The 16,662-nt window shown below is 54.3% G+C and overlaps 1 protein-coding gene across 1 annotated transcript in view; it reads right to left on the minus strand.

Annotated features, from left to right (window-relative positions):
- TTC34 (tetratricopeptide repeat domain 34) overlaps window positions 1-15,750 on the minus strand; it is a 36,546-nt gene extending 20,796 nt beyond the window's left edge. Inside the window, exons 1-4 of the mRNA XM_050801001.1 lie at window positions 14,967-15,750; window positions 5,162-6,017; window positions 1,881-2,106; window positions 262-466 (exon numbers count right to left, since the gene is read on the minus strand). Coding sequence (XP_050656958.1) covers window positions 262-466; window positions 1,881-2,106; window positions 5,162-6,017; window positions 14,967-15,750 — 2,071 coding nt within the window. The remainder of the gene's footprint in view (window positions 1-261; window positions 467-1,880; window positions 2,107-5,161; window positions 6,018-14,966) is intronic.
- Window positions 15,751-16,662: the final 912 nt, after the last annotated feature.

A 16,662-nucleotide genomic window follows, 5' to 3' on the forward strand; every position in this document is an offset into this window, starting at 1 on the left:
CAGCAGCTCAGGCACTAGGCAGGGCACAGCTCAGATCCCAGCTCAGGCCCCAGGTCTCAGAGGCCGGTCTCAGGCCTTGGTGCACCCACCTTGATGGCGAGATGCCCTCAGCGAGTGGCCCCTGCCCTGTCCACCCCGTGGGTGTTCCTGAGGCCCCTGCACCTGGGGAGCACGCGTGTCCCCACTGTCCAACACGGCAAAGGCTCCCCATCCTGTGCCCGGCACAAGACTGGGCCCTGGGAGCAGGTGGGCAGCCCCTACCTGCAGCAAAGATGGCCAGAGAGAGGTAGGCGATGGCCTCCTTGGTGTGGGCCCTGCCGTCGGCCCCGCCTGGCCGTGCCCGCAGGATGGCCAGGGCCCTGGCATGGCAGTGGCCTTGAAGCAGCTGCCGGTCCTCGTGGCAGAAGATGTCCAGGGTGGACTGGAGGCAGGCGGTGTCACCGGACTGGACCAGCTTCTTCACCAACTGCAGGAGTGCCACAGTCACTGCCCACACCCTTGGGACCGATGCCCTGGGGCCCACCCTGTACCGACGCCCCTGGCCATCCCCCACCCCATCCTCACTGCCCCAGGGACCATCTGGTGCCAACACCCCCAGCCCCACCCTTGCTGCCCCAGGGCTCACCCAGTGCCAATGCCCCTGGCAATTCCTCACCCCACCCTCTCTGCCCCAGGGCACACCCAGTGCCGCCACCCTGATCATCCCGTACTCCTGCTCGCTGCCTCCCCCAGCCCCTGGCTGTGTGTCCATAAGCCTGGGGGCTTCTCCCTATCTGAGTACTAGGAGGTTGGCTGTGTGTTGCAGTGTGGCCTTTTGAGCCTTTGGGGGCATTTTGTTTCCCCACAGGTGGGGGTCCCACAGCAGGCAGGGACTGTGTCCCCAGCTTGGTGCAGAGGAGCAGGCAGGGAGGGGAGCTGTGAGCCTGCTCTGGGCTGCAGTCAGAGCCGCGTCTGTCCGTGGCATGGCACTGTTGGGCTGGGGCTCTCAGGGTCCTGAGCCTAGGACTTCTCTGTCCCATGGAGGTGGAGACCCCGCCCCAGCGGGCCCACTGGAGCAAGCAATGGGTGTGCTCCCATAAGCAGAGGAAGGGGCTTTTAGGTCAGGAAGGGTCAACAGGCGCCAGGGAGTCCTTCAGACGACGCAGAGCAAAAGCCCAGCACGGCCAAGTAGGACCAGGTCTCTGAGCGAGGGGAGACCTCCACCCCACAACCTCCCCTCTCCGCAGCTCCATCCGAAGGAGGCCCAATGCTGCCCCCTGCTGGCCGCTGGTGGGCACACGGGTTCCCCAAGCTGAGCAAGAGGATGCAGGTTCAGGGCATCCGAACCTGGGCAGGGCAAGGAGATCAGAACCCAAACCAGGCCCCGCGGGGAAGAAGGCACGACAAGGCCCTCACCCCAGGCCCCAAGGCCTGAATCCCACCAGAGCAGGTGAGGGTCTGCCTTTCCTGGGAGCGGGGGGTCTTGGAGGCAGGAAGGAAGGGCCCCTCTGCTACCCTCCCCAAGGCAGGGTTGCATCCAAGCCTAGTTTATGTGAGAGACTTGGAGAGAAGCTCGGCCTGCAGTCGGTTCCTGGCCCTTCTGCTTCATAACCACAGCGGAAGCAAGTACGACAAAGCAGCTATGCATGCGGGGAATCTGCCGACCCCAGGGACCTGCCCCAGCCGATTTCCATGACGACCCGTGGGACCTGGACCCAGATAAGGAGACTGAGCGTCAGACAGGTGAGGGCCTGCAGCAGGTGCAGAGCTGGGGCTGAATGCAGTCGCCCGGTCCAAAGCTCAGACTGCAGGGTCCAGCGCCAAGTCCACGGGAGGCCTATGCCCTCTTCCCAGCTGGGCCCATTTCCACCTGCCCTCTCTCACCCCCCGGGCCTCCTCACCTGGTTGGCATCATAGAAAAAGCCCCTCCTCAGCTGTAACAGGGCCAGCCGTGCCAGCACAGGGGCTGCCTGGGGCCTCCGGGAGAGGGCCACCAGCAGGGCCTTGTGTGTCTCCTCCAGGCGGCCCAGGCGGTACAGGGCGTCAGCCGCCAGGAGGCAAGAGGCCTCGTCCTCCGAATCCAGCTCCATCAGCAGTGTGGCCAGCTGGTGCACGCCGCGGGCGTCCCTGGGTGGAGATCAGCTCAGAGGGGCCTGCCCCTTTTGACAACCCCTCCACCTGCCCAGGTGATTGGGCAGTGGGGAAATCCCATCTCCTGCACCTGGCCTGGGCAGCTCCCTCTGGAGGGACCCTCATGCCATGCCATCCCCAGAGGCCAAAGGTGCCCTTCCTATCACACGGCCCTCACGCCCTCCCTCACCCTTCCCTCACCCTGTGGGAGGTGGGATTGAGGCGGTATAGACAGACAGTGGCAGGGCTGACACTGAGCAGACCCTGCCTCAGTTTCCTTTTCCGCAAAAGCACAAACGATTTGGCCTTGCTGGGCTCAGGGGTGTGCGCGCAGGCAGAAGAAGAAAACATACGGCTGCATGTGGCACGTTCCCGTGTCCATGTGGGAATGTTAATAAGCGCTCACTGGGCAATGGGGCCAGAGCCTCAAATTTGACAACTCCCAGAGAACAAATATAAACGCCATCACATAATGAAAGTTCCTCACCACCAGCAAATCAAAGCCATGCGAATCAAACACCCGGAAGGCAGAGGAACTCTGTGTGTGTGTGTGTGTGTGTCTGTGTGTGTGGTGTGTGTGTGTGGTGTGTGTGCTGTATGTGTGGTGTGTGTGTGGTGTGTGTGTGTGTGTGGTGTGTTGTATGTGTGGTGTGTATGGTGTGTGTATGGTGTGTTGTGTGTGTGTTGTGTGTGTGTGTTGTATGTGTGGTGTGTGTGTTGTATGTGTGGTGTGTGTGTGGTGTGTGTGTGTAGTGTGTTGTATGTGTGGTGTGTATGGTGTGTGTATGGTGTGTTGTGTGTGTGGTGTGTGTTTTGTGTGTGTGTGTGTTGTATGTGTGGTGTGTGTGTGGTGTGTGTGTTGTATGTGTGGTGTGTATGGTGTGTGTATGGTGTGTTGTGTATTATGTATGTGTTGTGTGTTGTGTGTGTGTGTTGTGTGTGTGTGTTGTATGTGTGGTGTGTATGGTGTGTGTATGGTGTGTTATGTGTGTGTTATGTATGTGTTGTGTGTTGTGTGTGTGTTGTATGTGTGGTGTGTATGGTGTGTTGTGTGTGTTATGTATGTGTTGTGTGTTGTGTGTGTGTTGTGTGTGTGTGTGTTGTATGTGTGGTGTGTGTATGGTGTGTTGTGTGTGTTATGTATGTGTTGTGTGTGTGTGTTGTGTATGTGTGGTGTGTATGGTGTGTGTATGGTGTGTTGTGTGTGTTATGTATGTGTTGTGTGTTGTGTGTGTGTGTTGTGTGTGTGGTGTGTGTATGGTGTGTTGTGTGTGTGTTATGTATGTGCTGTGTGTTGTGTGTGTGTTGTGTGTGTGTGTGTTGTATGTGTGGTGTGTATGGTGTGTGTATGGTGTGTTGTGTGTTATGTATGTGCTGTGTGTTGTGTGTGTGTGTTGTGTATGTGTGGTGTGTATGGTGTGTGTATGGTGTGTGTGTGTTATGTATGTGTTGTGTGTTGTGTGTGTTGTGTGTGTGGTGTGTGTATGGTGTGTTGTGTGTGTGTTATGTATGTGCTGTGTGTTGTGTGTGTGTTGTGTGTGTGTGTGTTGTATGTGTGGTGTGTATGGTGTGTGTATGGTGTGTTGTGTGTGTTATGTATGTGTTGTGTGTTGTGTGTGTGTGTTGTGTGTGTGTGGTGTGTGTATGGTGTGTTGTGTGTGTGTTATGTATGTGCTGTGTGTTGTGTGTGTGTGTGTTGTATGTGTGGTGTGTATGGTGTGTGTATGGTGTGTTGTGTGTGTTATGTATGTGTTGTGTGTTGTGTGTGGTGTGTATGGTGTGTTGTGTGTGTGTTATGTATGTGCTGTGTGTTGTGTGTGTGTTTGTGTGTGTGTTGTATGTGTGGTGTGTATGGTGTGTTGTGTGTGTTATGTATGTGTTGTGTGTTGTGTGTTGTGTGTGTGTTATGTATGTGTTGTGTGTTGTGTTGTGTGTGTTATGTATGTGTTGTGTGTTGTGTGTGTGTGTGCCTTGGGGTGGAGGCTGACATCAATGATGCCCCCCAAGAATGCCCCCCTTCTCAGTGCTTTTAACTTTGCTGAAACCCCTTCCTGCCACCTCCCAGCAATTAGACGAGGGATGTCAAAGCAGCTAGAGATTCACCCACTGGGCTTTGGGCTGGCAAAGAATTTGCAAAATGAGCATCAGGGGTGAGTGGGGGATGGGCGGTGGCCAGACTGTGGTGAGGTGGGGGCAGCTCCTGAAGTCAAGGATCCTACAAGTGGCCGTGCTCCCTGACCCAGGAACTGCATGCCTGTCTCCGTCTTAAGGAGAGAACATTCTGGGTACAGGACATTACCCACGATGGATTCCAGCTAAGAACAAAGGCGCGGTGGCTCACGCCTGGAATCCCAGCACTTTGGGAGGCCCAGGTGGGAGGATCACTTGAGGTCAGGAGTTTGAGACCAGCGTGGCCAACATGGTGAAACCCCATTCTACTAAAAATATAAAAATTAGCCGGGCATGGTGGCGCTCGCCTGTGATCCCAGCTACTTGGGAAGTTGAGGCAGGAGAGTGGCTCGAACCCAGGAGGTGGAGGTTGCAGTGAGCCAAGATCGTGCCATTGCACTCCAGCCTGGACAGCAGAGTGAGACTCCATCTCAAACAAACAAACAAACAAACAAACAAAACAAAATAAAACAAACGTAACCCAGGACTGCTGGAAGGAGTAGTGGCAGGGGCGCAGGTCAGGGCGGTGCTGACCGAAACACATTTAGCCACAAAGGGAATTGTCATGACCTATTGAGTAAGAAAATTAGCAAATGAACCGCATGTCCAGCACAGACTCGGTTTGGTGAGCTATTTTATATGCACGAAACGAAAGGCCTGGAAGGAAATGTGAGCCGCGGCTTTTAATTTCCCCTTTCCATTTCCGGACTGCGGCCCCTACTATGGAAGCAGCGGAGCTAGACCTGCCTCGGGTGCTTTGGTAGGTTACCCGCCACGCTGCCTCCGTTCATTCCTTTGTAAAATAGTAGGAAACACATCCCTGGCTACCTCGAAGGAGACCCACGAGAAGCAGCAGCCCCAGCGCGCCCGGGCGGGTCCTCACCCCTCCTGTGTGCTGGGGCCGCCGGTCTCCGCGGCCTCCCTCCGGCCCTGCGCTCTCGACGGCCCGGCGCGTGGCGATCGCTGCAGCATCCCACGGGCCTCCTCCCGCAGCACGGCCAGCAGCAGCCCCCGCTGGTTCCAGGGCACGTAGGCCTTGGCGGCCAGCAGCGCCTCCTCGGGCCGCAGCCTGCAGGCGGTGACATAGTCCAGCGTGCCCAGGAATGCGCTGCCCGCCAGCACCCGCAGCAGCCCCCGGCCGCACAGCGCGCGCACACAGCCCCCCGGGTGCGGCGCCCCCTGCTCCACCACCGCCTGGAAGTCCTCCAGGGCGCGCTGCGAGTCCCCGGCGTGCAGCGCGCAGAAGCCGCGCAGAGCCAGAAGGGGCGCGTGGTCCCCGGCTCGGTCCCCCGCACGGTCCCCGGCAGGGTCCTCAGGGCGCGCGGGCCTCAGCAGGCGCTCGCACATTGCTCGGGCGCGCGCCGCGTCCCCCGCCAGCAGCAGGCACTCGGCGAGGCGGGCTCCCAGCGCGGGTCGCGCCCCGGGAGGTGCCAGACGAAGCAGGACGCGGAGCGCGCGGGTTACCGGGGCCAGCAGCTCGCGGCCCGCGTTCTCGCGGAACTCAGGATGGTTCCGCACGGCTTCCTGGAAGCGGGCGAAGCCCACGTCCGCGACCTCCTGCGCCTGAGCCCGGACACGCTCCTGGTCCCGGGCGGAGAACACGGCCTGGAACTGCCTCCGCGCCCCAGAGGGGCTCTCGCGGAAGGCCTCCTGAAGGTCCCCAAACACGTCCTGGGCCCGGCCGTCCAGGAAGAAGGCCGAGGCCGCGCGGGTGACCAGCAGGGCGGCCCGGCGCTCACCTGCGGAGAGAAACAGAGGCGTGGGTCCTGCCTGGGGGCTGACTACCCGGGGGTGTGCCACTTGCAGGTCCCCACTAGGTCCGGGGCTTGGACCCAGAAACCTGTGAGTCCTCCTGCCCGGGGCATCTCCCTCCAGTCTCCGGGTGGCCCTGGGTATGACACCAGCTGGCAGGAGGCCCGAGGCCCGTTGAGTGATGGGTCAGGGAGAGAACCGTGCTGGGCAAGCGGCGAGGGGGCAGCCATCGTGCCTGCCAGCGACACTGTGTTCTCAGGGTGGGTTCAGAGTCACTCCCACCGCTCAGTGCAAACCAAATTCAGTTACGCCTTTCCCCTGCCTGACATTTAAACAATGGGTTTTAGAATTGAGTTTCCTGCCCGGGAATCAGTGCCCCTCCACTCCCAGGGCAGAGCTGAGGCTACAACTCTATGACCTTTGTGGTGGCCATTTATTCCTGGGCACCTTTGTTTCTTGCCTTCATTGGGCCAAGTAAGGACCCAGCGCTTCCCTCTCTGAAGCCGAGCTCTTCCCTTAGGTCTAGGACCGGAGATGCATGTCCTTCCGCTTACTGAGGATGGACCTGGGCATTTATGGAGTCTCCTGCGTCTGTTCCCTGGTCTGCACTATAGTGGGTTATAACGATCCATGCTCGCAGGGTGTGAGGATTAAACGGATCTACCTACATCCAGTGCCTGCAAGGGGCCTGGTGCATCGTGTGAGTCAGTGAGGTCAGGGGCGGTACCCTCCCCCCACACCCGCCCCCCGCCCCTGCCCCATGTTACATTTCGTGTCTGAGCAAACGAGAATGCGGCTTTCTAACTGGTAGGAAAGTGTAGCCGCCCCATCCCAAAAAGGGCCCCAGGCAGGGTGCACAGGCCACTGAGAGAGGCGGGGAACACTCCGCGCCAGGCGGGCTTCAGGTCGTGGCCCCACCCTTATTTTTACAGGTTATGAAGGTGCTGCAGGGGAGGGACGTTCACAGGGTTCATCCCAGACCTCTGAGCTTCTGCTTCAGTGCTTTTTGCACTGACTCCTTCAGAATTTTCAAACAGCTTTTCCTTATAACCCCATTCAATAGTAACAATAGCAACAATCCGTTGCATTCGAACAGGACTTTGGAGAGGGCAAAATACCACACAGGGTGCAGAAGCAAAGCCCCTGCGGTCCCTGCGCTGCTGCCCTTGTGGTAAGCGCAGAGTCCAGTGCAGAAAGTGTCTGGCGCCCTGAGCCTAGCCAGGCAAGCAGCCACAAGGCCACTCTGTCTAGTTCTGGTGGCCAAAGTAAAAGACACTTTGAGCCTTTCCTGTCAGCTACTGACCCTTGAACACAACACTGCCCCTGAGTTTTGCAGAAGTGCATGGATCCGAGGGAGCTGCAGCCAGCGGAGAACCCTTCGGGCCTGGGGGTGATGGGGGGGCTGTTATTTACTTCCCCACGTGAAAGGGTGGTCTCTCCTCTCTTTCCGAGATTCCAGTTACATATACGAGATTTTTTTGATATTGTCCGCAGGCCACCCAACCTCTGTTCATTTCTCTTCTGTTCTTTGTATGGAGTAATCTCTATTCTGTATTCGAGTTCACTGACTGTTCTGCTGTCTCTAATATTTTCATTTCAATTATTGCACTTTTCAACTCTAGATTTGCCATACACTTTTTTTTTTTTTTTTTTTTAAGACAGGATCTTGCTCCATCACCCAGGCTGGAGTGCAGTGGTCTAAACACGGCTCACTGTAACCTTGACCTCAGGCTCAGCCTCCTGTGTAGTTGGGACTACAGGCATGCACCACCGTACCCAGCTAACTTTTGGATTTTTTGTACAGTTGGAGTCTCACTTTGTCACTCAGGGTGGTCTTGAACTCCTGGGCCCAAGTGATCCTCCCTCCTCAGCCTCCCAAAGTGCTAGCACTCCTTTTTATAAGGAACCACGCTCAGCCTTGTTCCTTTATATTATTTCCATTTATCTATGAAGATTCCACATCAGTTCAGTCATTAGGCACATTTTCCTGAAGTCAGTTTTGAGGGATTTCTTTTTCTCCTGACTGTAGCTCACATTTTATTTTCCTGTCTCTTTGCGTGAATAGTAGTTTCTTCCCACACACCAGGCATGATGGACACTTTGTGGAGACTCTGAATTCAGTTATATTCCTCTGAAGAGGGCTGAGTTTTGTTTTAGTAGCAGTGAAATTGACTGGGTTTAAACTCCAAATTCTATTGCTTTTTGGTAGACACTGCTAAAGTCTTCATTTAGCTTTTGCAGCTTCCAGTGCCTGCTCTTTCAGCCCACCTAGCCTTTCCCCTGTATGTGCACTTCAGTGGACTGAAGATTTAAGTAGATTTAATACACAGATTTGAGGCTGCACCCACTCTGTGGCTCCCTCCTTTTCGGGATTCTTCATCTAACTTTCCATCCATTTTCCTCAGCCCTGAACTGTCTGTGCTACCTCAAGCCAGGAGAACTTCAGTGTCTGCTGAACAATGACTCATAGATTGAGGAGCCCTCTTGGGCGAAGAGCTGCAGGGTGCACATCTCACCTCACACAACACCATTGTTCAGGAGTCAACTGCTGGTTTCTGCCTGCATTGGGTTACTTATCCATGCCTTCAAATAGTCACTTTTAATATTTTATCCAGCTTTTATAATCATTATCTCTGGGACATGTAGGCAAGCTATTCCATAGTGACTTGAAGCCAGATCTTCCATTGTTAGATAGACAATTTTTGACTGGCTGAGGAGAATGTAAATGCTATCACATTATTGTTTTAATTTCTATTTTCCTGATGACTAGTGAGGTTCACTTATTAAATTTTTTCCCCAATCTGGTGGGTGGAAAATGGTTTCTCATTGTTTTAATTTTGCATTTGTCTCATTACTATGATGCTGAATATTATTCACATGTTTTATTAGCCATCTGTGTTTCCTCTTTTGGGGAATGCTTTTGCCAAGACTTGTATTGAATATTTTTTTCTTATTGATATGTAGGAGTTCTTCAAATACTTTGCATACTAATTGATTTGCTCATTGTATATTTTGCAAGCATTTTTCTCCTTTTGTGGATCGTCCTTTTATTTTCTATAGTTATGGGCAAAATAGAGGTTTTAAATTTTAGTTTAATCAGATGTATTAAAATTTTCTTTATTGATTCCCTGTTTTGTATCTTAAGAAGCCCACCTGTACATAGAAATCTCAATGACATTCTCAGATATTTTCTTTCAGAAACTGTAAAATGCAGCACTTTCCACCTGGAATTCACTTTTTTGCAAGGTGAGAGGTAGGAAATCAGTACTGTCCATTGAATAATGCTCCTTTTTTTCCCTTATAAATTTGCAACACTCCTCTGTAACCCGTTAAATTTTAGATAGATGTGGGTCTGCTTCTGAGCTCTCTAATTCATTTTATTGGTCTTTCTATCTATCCCTGATATATAGATATATATAGAAGTCAATAAACTTCTATGTTGATTCATATAGCTTCGTATTAACTGGTAGAGCAAATCCTCTTACTGCCACATCTTCTTTCTCCATCTTCTGCTTCTCCTTCTCCTCTTCTCCCCTGTCCCACATCCCCACTCCCCTACCTCTCCCTTCCCCTCCTTATCCTCCTTTTTCTTCTGTGGACAGTGAATATCTCTCCATTTATATAGATATTTTTTCTTTTCTGATACAGCATCTTGCTGTTGCCCAGGCTGGCATGCAGTGGTGTAATTATAGCTCACTGCAACCTTCATCTCCCAAGCTTAAGAGATCCTCCCACATCAGTCTCCTAAGTAGCTGGGATCACAGGTATGCACCACGTGTCCAGATAATTTTTTTGTATTTTTAAAAGTTTTTAGAGACCAGGTCCCACTATGTTGCCCAGGCTGGTCTCAGACTTCTGAGCTCAAGGGATCCTCCAGTTTCAGCCTCCAAAAGTGCTGGGATTACAGACATGAGTCACTGAGGCATGGCTATAGGTATTCTTTATTATCTTTTAATAAAGTTTTATACTTTTTCCATAAAGTCATATGACTCTTAGAACTTAATCATTTTATGTCCCTGTGGTAAATGGTATATTTTAAAATCACAGAGCATCTCTTTGTTGCTGGTGTTTATAAATATAAATAATGTTTTGCATATTTTGTTAAATTTTGCTACTATGTCTAATACCTTTTTGTTGCTTCTTTTGGAATTTCTATATACATAGCTAATCATATTGCCTGCAATAATGATAACTTTGTGACTTCCTTTCTGGTCTTACATGTTCTGTCTTGTTTTCTTACCTTATTGCATTGGCTAGGATCTCTAGCACAATGATGAGTAACTGGGAGAGTGCACAGCCTCTTTGTAATTGATTTTAAATGGAAGGCTTCTCAATTGTCACCATTGAGTATGATATTTATGGTAGGTTTTGAGTAGATATTATCTTTTTTCAATTAAGTAAGTTTTCTTCTGTTTCTTGATTGTTAAAATTCTGGGAATGTTAAATATTATAAAAGACTTTTTCTGAATCTACTGCAATGACAATATGTTCTTCTTTATTCCATTAATTAATTAGAATTAATGTGGTACATTATATAATTCTGGAAACATAAAATTTTAAGTTCTATATTATAATGTTTGACCAAATTTTGCCTAAAACATGCATCAAAACTGATGTTTTGACCTAGTCAGCAGTTATTTCAGCTAACTATTGCTGCATAACCATCCATTGTAAAACTTAGTGGCTTATAACAACAACCAAGCCTGGGCAACATAGTGAGACCCCATCTATAAAAAAAAAAAAATTAGCCAGTTGTGGTGGTATGTACCTATAGTCCCAGCTACTTGGGAGGCTGAGGCAGGAGGATCACTTGAGCCTGGGAGATTGAGTGCAGTGAGCCATGATCGCACCACTGCACTCCAGCCTGGGAGACAGAGCAAGACCCTGTCTCAAAAAGGAAAATCCAACCATTTATATTTGCCCATAATTATTCCTCAGTTTGGGCTGGGCTAAGATGGACAGTTCTTCGGTTGGTCTTACCAGGAGTTGCTCAGGTGGCTGCAGCCATCCAGTGGCTTTACTGGACAAGAGAATCTAAGGTGGCCTCACTCATGTGTCCAGGCCCTTGGTGATGGATGTCAGCTGAGCCTGTGAGTCTGTGTGTTCTCTCACTGATCATGATTCCAGCTTCCTTACCCTGGGAGCATTACAAGGTGGAAGCTGTGGGACCTCTGAGGCTTGTGCTCCAGAAGCACAAGCCATCACTTCTACCATATTCTACCGGTCCCAGCAAGGCACAAGGCCATGCCAGATTCTGTATGGGGAACAGACTCCGTCTCTTGCTAGGAGGAACGCAGGAATCATGGCTATGCTTTGTCACCTTTCCCAGCAGCTCTTAATGAAGAAGCTTGAACAAGTCGGAAGTGGTCGCCCCGGTCCTTTTGGAAGACAAGCACATAAGAAATCATGGTACCTGGATGCTTACTTAGCAGCTACCTTGAGTGGAAGTGGTATTTATTCTGTATCTCATCCTCATACATTGTGTGCCCCTGTGTATCTACTTACTAAAGAGGGAAAAGAAAGTTCCCAGATGATAGAAGGCTTTTGCTACGGTTTGAATGTCCCCTCCAAAACTCATGCTGAAACTTAACTGCCATTGTAATGGTATTGACAGGTCAGACCTTTGAAGATGATTAGGCCAGGAGGGCTCTGCCCTTCTGGGTGGGATTAATGCACGTTCAGTGCTTTCCACCTCTTTGTTCTTCTGTCTTCTGCTAAGTGAGGATGCAGCATTCAAGGCACCATCTTGGAATCTGAATCCCCAAGCCTGTTGGGACTTGGTCTTGGACTTCCAGCCTCCAGAACTGGAGCTCATTCACTTCTACTCATTATGGATCACCCAGCCCGTGGCATTCTGTCACAGAGGTACAAATGGAGCGACTGATTTGTGCAACGTTTCCAAGGACTTTGGAAAGTAACCTCCAGATGGAAGGCCATTTGTTGCAGGAAACCACATTTGTAAAAAGTCTGTTATAGGAAAATTCATTTCTTCTCTTCTCATCGTAAACCATGCTTGTGCTGGTGGTGGCGATATGGGGAGTCCCTTGACCTAAGTGACTTGGGTCTAATGGATGCACAGTTCTTAGTGCAGGTGTTCCCCGTACATTCCAGAGCCACAGCAGACACAGACGAGCTTCTGGTGGCCTTCCTGGAGGAGCTGGGTCTTCCCTCACATTCCCCAAGGCTGAAACCCTTGGGGGGTTCTGGATTTCTGCAGGGAACTTTAGTGTCACCCCCACCCCCACCCTCAATTCATGCCCTTGCATGATCTTTAAAGTGGAAGACCCCCTCCCTCCCGGGGCCCCCTTGCTGTGGGCACGGCCCCCACCCACCAGCCCCTGAGTGCCTATGCTCTGGGCACCCGGGGTCCCCTCCTTCCTCAGAAGCTCAGGATTTGGTGTGACTTTGTTGATCATTTTCTGGTAATGCTCAACATTACCAGAAATGTAACATTACTAGAAATGTGGGGGCTGGATCTTGGCTTATCCGTGCTAGCATATTTCCAGAAACAAATTTTCCCTCTCACTTTGCAGCTCTCTCTAACCGGTTCCTGCCCCACCCTCTCGTTGGGGTCACCAGGAACCTTGGCACCACGCGCCCAACGCACGCTCCTTGTCCTCTCCCTATGGACATCGCGGCCGCTCTCAGTGCTGTCCACCTATCTTTATCTTGCAAACACCCTCCTCTTCTGGCCCTGATTTGTCACCCTGTGGGCTCCGAATTTTCTTCCTTCTTCCTGTCCTTCTGGGCTGCTCCTCCCCGGAAGCACAGTATGGAGGCCGGTTAGAAGCACCCCAAGGGCCAAGTCCCAGCCGCCTGCACTCTGTGTGCCCTTGGCAGCCCTGTGTCACGTGGGGATGGTGGTTGCTCTGCAGATTCCATGATTATGCATATCAAACCCATCAAATGGGGCCTACTCACTAGCTCTTCAGTAAATGGCAGCTAATACTGCCATCCTCACCTCCAGATGTCTGCTGGCCTGGGATGGGGGCTGGAGGGGTGGGGCACGAGGAAGGGGCAGGGAGCTGCAGTGCCCTGTGACACACTCGTGCCCAGGAGGTCCTGTCTGCTCCAGAATGTCTCATGGCCCCACTCCCTGCCTCTGTCAGGAGCCTTGACTTTCAATCCCTTATTTGTGCTGACTCTAAATCCCCCTTTCAAACTAAGCTCCTCTCACCTCAGGGCTCACCTGTCCGGCTGCCTAATGACATGAGGCTTGATGGACTTAAAGGACTGTGTGTAAAGCACTAACTATTTTAAGGGTTTGCTACGCATGTTCACTGAATCCAAACAGCAGCCTTTGGGGTGGGGACGCAGCCTCGTCTCTGAGGCGCTCGGGGGTCCGAGGGTGGTGGGTGCTGGCAGGAGGCTGGGCTGTGGCCCCGGGTGCTCCTCCAGAAGGGAGAGGCAGTGAAGGGACCAGGCAGGAGCAGTGTCTCAAACTGGGAGTGTCTAAACCTCTGATCCCTTTTCCCATCTGCGCTTCCCTCTGCGGTTCAGTTGTTCGAGACAAACTCCCAGAAAATGTTCCTGATCGTCCTCCTCTGTGCCTGTCTCTCCACCGTTAAATCCATCCACAATCTTGTCACTTCTAACTCGCAGACACATGGTTTCTCTGCACCTCTTTCTCCCTGATCTGAATCCCATCATCTCCCTCCTGAACCATTGTCTCAGTCTCCCAGCCTCTCAGCCTCCCAGCCTCTCAGCCTCCCAGCCTCCCAGCCTCTCAGCCTCCCAGCCTCCCAGCCTCTCAGCCTCCCAGCCTCCCAGCCTCCAAGCCTCCCAGCCTCTCAGCCTCCCAGCCTCCCAGCCTCTCAGCCTCCCAGCCTCCCAGCCTCCCAGCCTCTCAGCCTCCCAGCCTCCCAGCCTCCCAGCCTCTCAGCCTCCCAGCCTCCCAGCCTCCCAGCCTCCCAGCCTCCCAGCCTCCCAGCCTCCCAGCCTCTCAGCCTCTCAGCCTCCCAGCCTCCCAGCCTCCCAGCCTCCCAGCCTCTCAGCCTCCAAGCTTCCCAGCCTCCAAGCTTCCCAGCCTCCCAGCCTCCCAGCCTCTCAGCCTCCCAGCCTCCCAGCCTCCCAGCAGGTCCTGTCCTTACCCTGGCTCCTCTGGCACATTCTGCACACAGCAGCCAGGGGAAAGTTTGAAAATGCAGATCAGAGGCTGGGTGCAGTGGCTCACACCTGTAATCCCAGCACTTGGGGAGCTGAGGCAGGTGGACCACCTGAGGTTAGGAGTTTGAGACCAGCCTGGCCAACCTGGTGAAACCCAGTCTCTACTAAAGATACAAAAATTAGCCAGGCATTGGTGGTGGGTGCCTATAATCCCAGCTACTCGGGAGGCTGAAGCAGGAGAATCTCTTGAACCCAAGAGGTGGAGATTGCAGTGAGCCGAGATCTCCCCACTGCACTCCAGCCTGGGCAATAAGAATGAAACTCCTTCTCACACACAAAAAAATGCAGCTCACAGCCCCTCACTCCATAGCTCAGCCTCACAGACTGAGGGTAACATCCACGGGCCTTGGGAGGCCAGCAGGATCTAGCCCCACAGCTGCCGTCTGCAGTCCCCATCCCTTTTCCCCTTCCCTCCGACAGTCGCCCTGGCCCCCTCAGCGGCAGGGGCAGCCCAAGCTCTTGCTCCCCTGAGGACTTGGCACTTTGCTTCTGCTGCCTGGAACCCTCAGTCTCAGCCTAAATGACCTCTCTCCTGAGAAGCTTTCCCTGATCACCGGCTGGAGCAGGACCTTGCATGTCCCATTTCTTAAAGCGTGCAGTTTGCTTTTGTCTTTGGGGGCTCCAAAGGGGCAGGGCCTGACTTTCTTGTCACTGAGGGGCCCCAGCTCCATCACAGCTTCACCCCATCACGGCAGGACATAACTATGTGGGGAGGGGGTGGCGGGGGCAGCTTTCACCCTGGCTCTGCAGGGGCCATGCCGTCCTCCTACCTTGGGGTCCGCTGCTGGTGGGACGGGCTTCGAGGGCCCGGCTGCATGCTGCCAGGCAGTCCTCATACCTGCCGCTGTGGAGCAGAGCTTCAGGTGACAGGGTGTCACTCCGGGTGCCCTTGGGGTCTAGAGCCGCCAGGAGTCGCTGGCCACCGGTGTCCCACTGGCCGGCACTGTGCCCAACCTCCAGGTGCCCCGAGAGGTAGTCCTGAAGAGCACTGAGCAGCAGGGGGAGGTAGGGCTGCTGGTGGGTGCGAATGAAAGCTACTGTCCGGTCGGCGCTGGAGGCAAAGGCCTGGAGATAGGCGGCCACACCATCCGCTGCCTGCGACCCGGACAGGACCCAGGCCAGGGCACGGGTCAGCTGCAGCTCCAGGATTTGCTGTGTGTGAGAGTCCAGCAGGGCGCTGCAGCGCTGTGCCACTTCCTCGTGGCACCCGCGGGCCAGCAGACGTGCCAGCAGGTGCAGGACAGCAGAGGGGTGGTCCGGGCAGAGGGCGCCGAGGAAGGCAGAGGCCAGTGACCCTGTCAGGGAGACCACTGCCATGCCATCCCAGTGGATGGCGGGGATCTGGCTGTCCCCGCGGCACCAGGACTCCAGGGTGGCCACCACCGCCGCCCCCCGAGCCTGGGTCAGGGCAGTCCGCACGCTCTGCAGAGCTGAGGGGGCGTGGCAGCTGAATGCAGCCAGGTAGAAGGCGGTGGCCAGGGGCGGCTCCCCCAGTGCCAGGTGCTGCTCCCCCTCCCGGCAGAGGCAGGCCACAAGCTCCTGGGCTGACATCATGGCCGGGATCCCGACGGGCCCATGTCCAGTCCTCAGAGTACCTGGGGGTGGGGGAGTGTGGTGAGTGCACAGAGGGCGGCCAGTTCACCTGCCCTGTGGCCACCCGTGCCCAGCCTCGAGCCACCTCCACCCCTTCCCAATGACCCCAGGGTCAGTGAACCTCACTGGGTGAAAACTGGGGAGATCCTGGACTGGTGGGGTGAGGCCTACCAGGTGTCCCAGGCTGACTTCCAGCCCACTGTTCACCTCTGGGGCCTGAGCTTCCTCCCCTGCAGAATGGGACAGTGGCCCCACCCAGCTCCGTTCCCTCTAACAACACCTGACCCCTGAGTGCCCACGTCGGAAGGGTTACAGTGGCCTGAGGGGTCAGGGCCCAGCGATAGGACGCCCAGACCCACCCTCTGCCCCTCCCAACCCTGAGCCCCTCAGGAAGGCACACTCCCCCCATCAGACCAGGCAGCTCTCTCAGTGCGACCCAGGACCACACCCCTGCCCACCCTCTCACACCTGGGCCATTCGAGGTGAGGGCCGAGTGCACCTGCCAGGCCCTTGGGTCAGGGGAGCCACCCTAGCCCATGGGTGGGGGGTTCAGTTCTGAGGTTGAAGTTCCAAGGACAGCCCCTGGTACTCCCCTCTTCCCGTTCCCCAAGCTACTTGACCTGATGAACTAGCTCCGCACAGCCCTTTCTTCCCTCATCAAGCAGGCAGCCCACAGCATCCCTCTTAGACACACACAGACACTCACACTCGCCTGCAGCTTGGAGGCTGAACCGGCTGTGCCTGGGGGACCCAGATTCCCTCGTGGGTGGTGGGGGACGGAGGGATGTGGCTGGCTGGAGGGCCCAGGCCTGGGAGGGGTTCCTGCGACCGCCCCGTGTGGGTTGGGGAAGGCACAGCCCACGGTTTCCCGGG

Source organism: Macaca thibetana, chromosome 1 (assembly GCF_024542745.1).
Source record: "Macaca thibetana thibetana isolate TM-01 chromosome 1, ASM2454274v1, whole genome shotgun sequence".
In the NCBI taxonomy this organism is placed as follows: Eukaryota; Metazoa; Chordata; class Mammalia; order Primates; family Cercopithecidae; genus Macaca; species Macaca thibetana.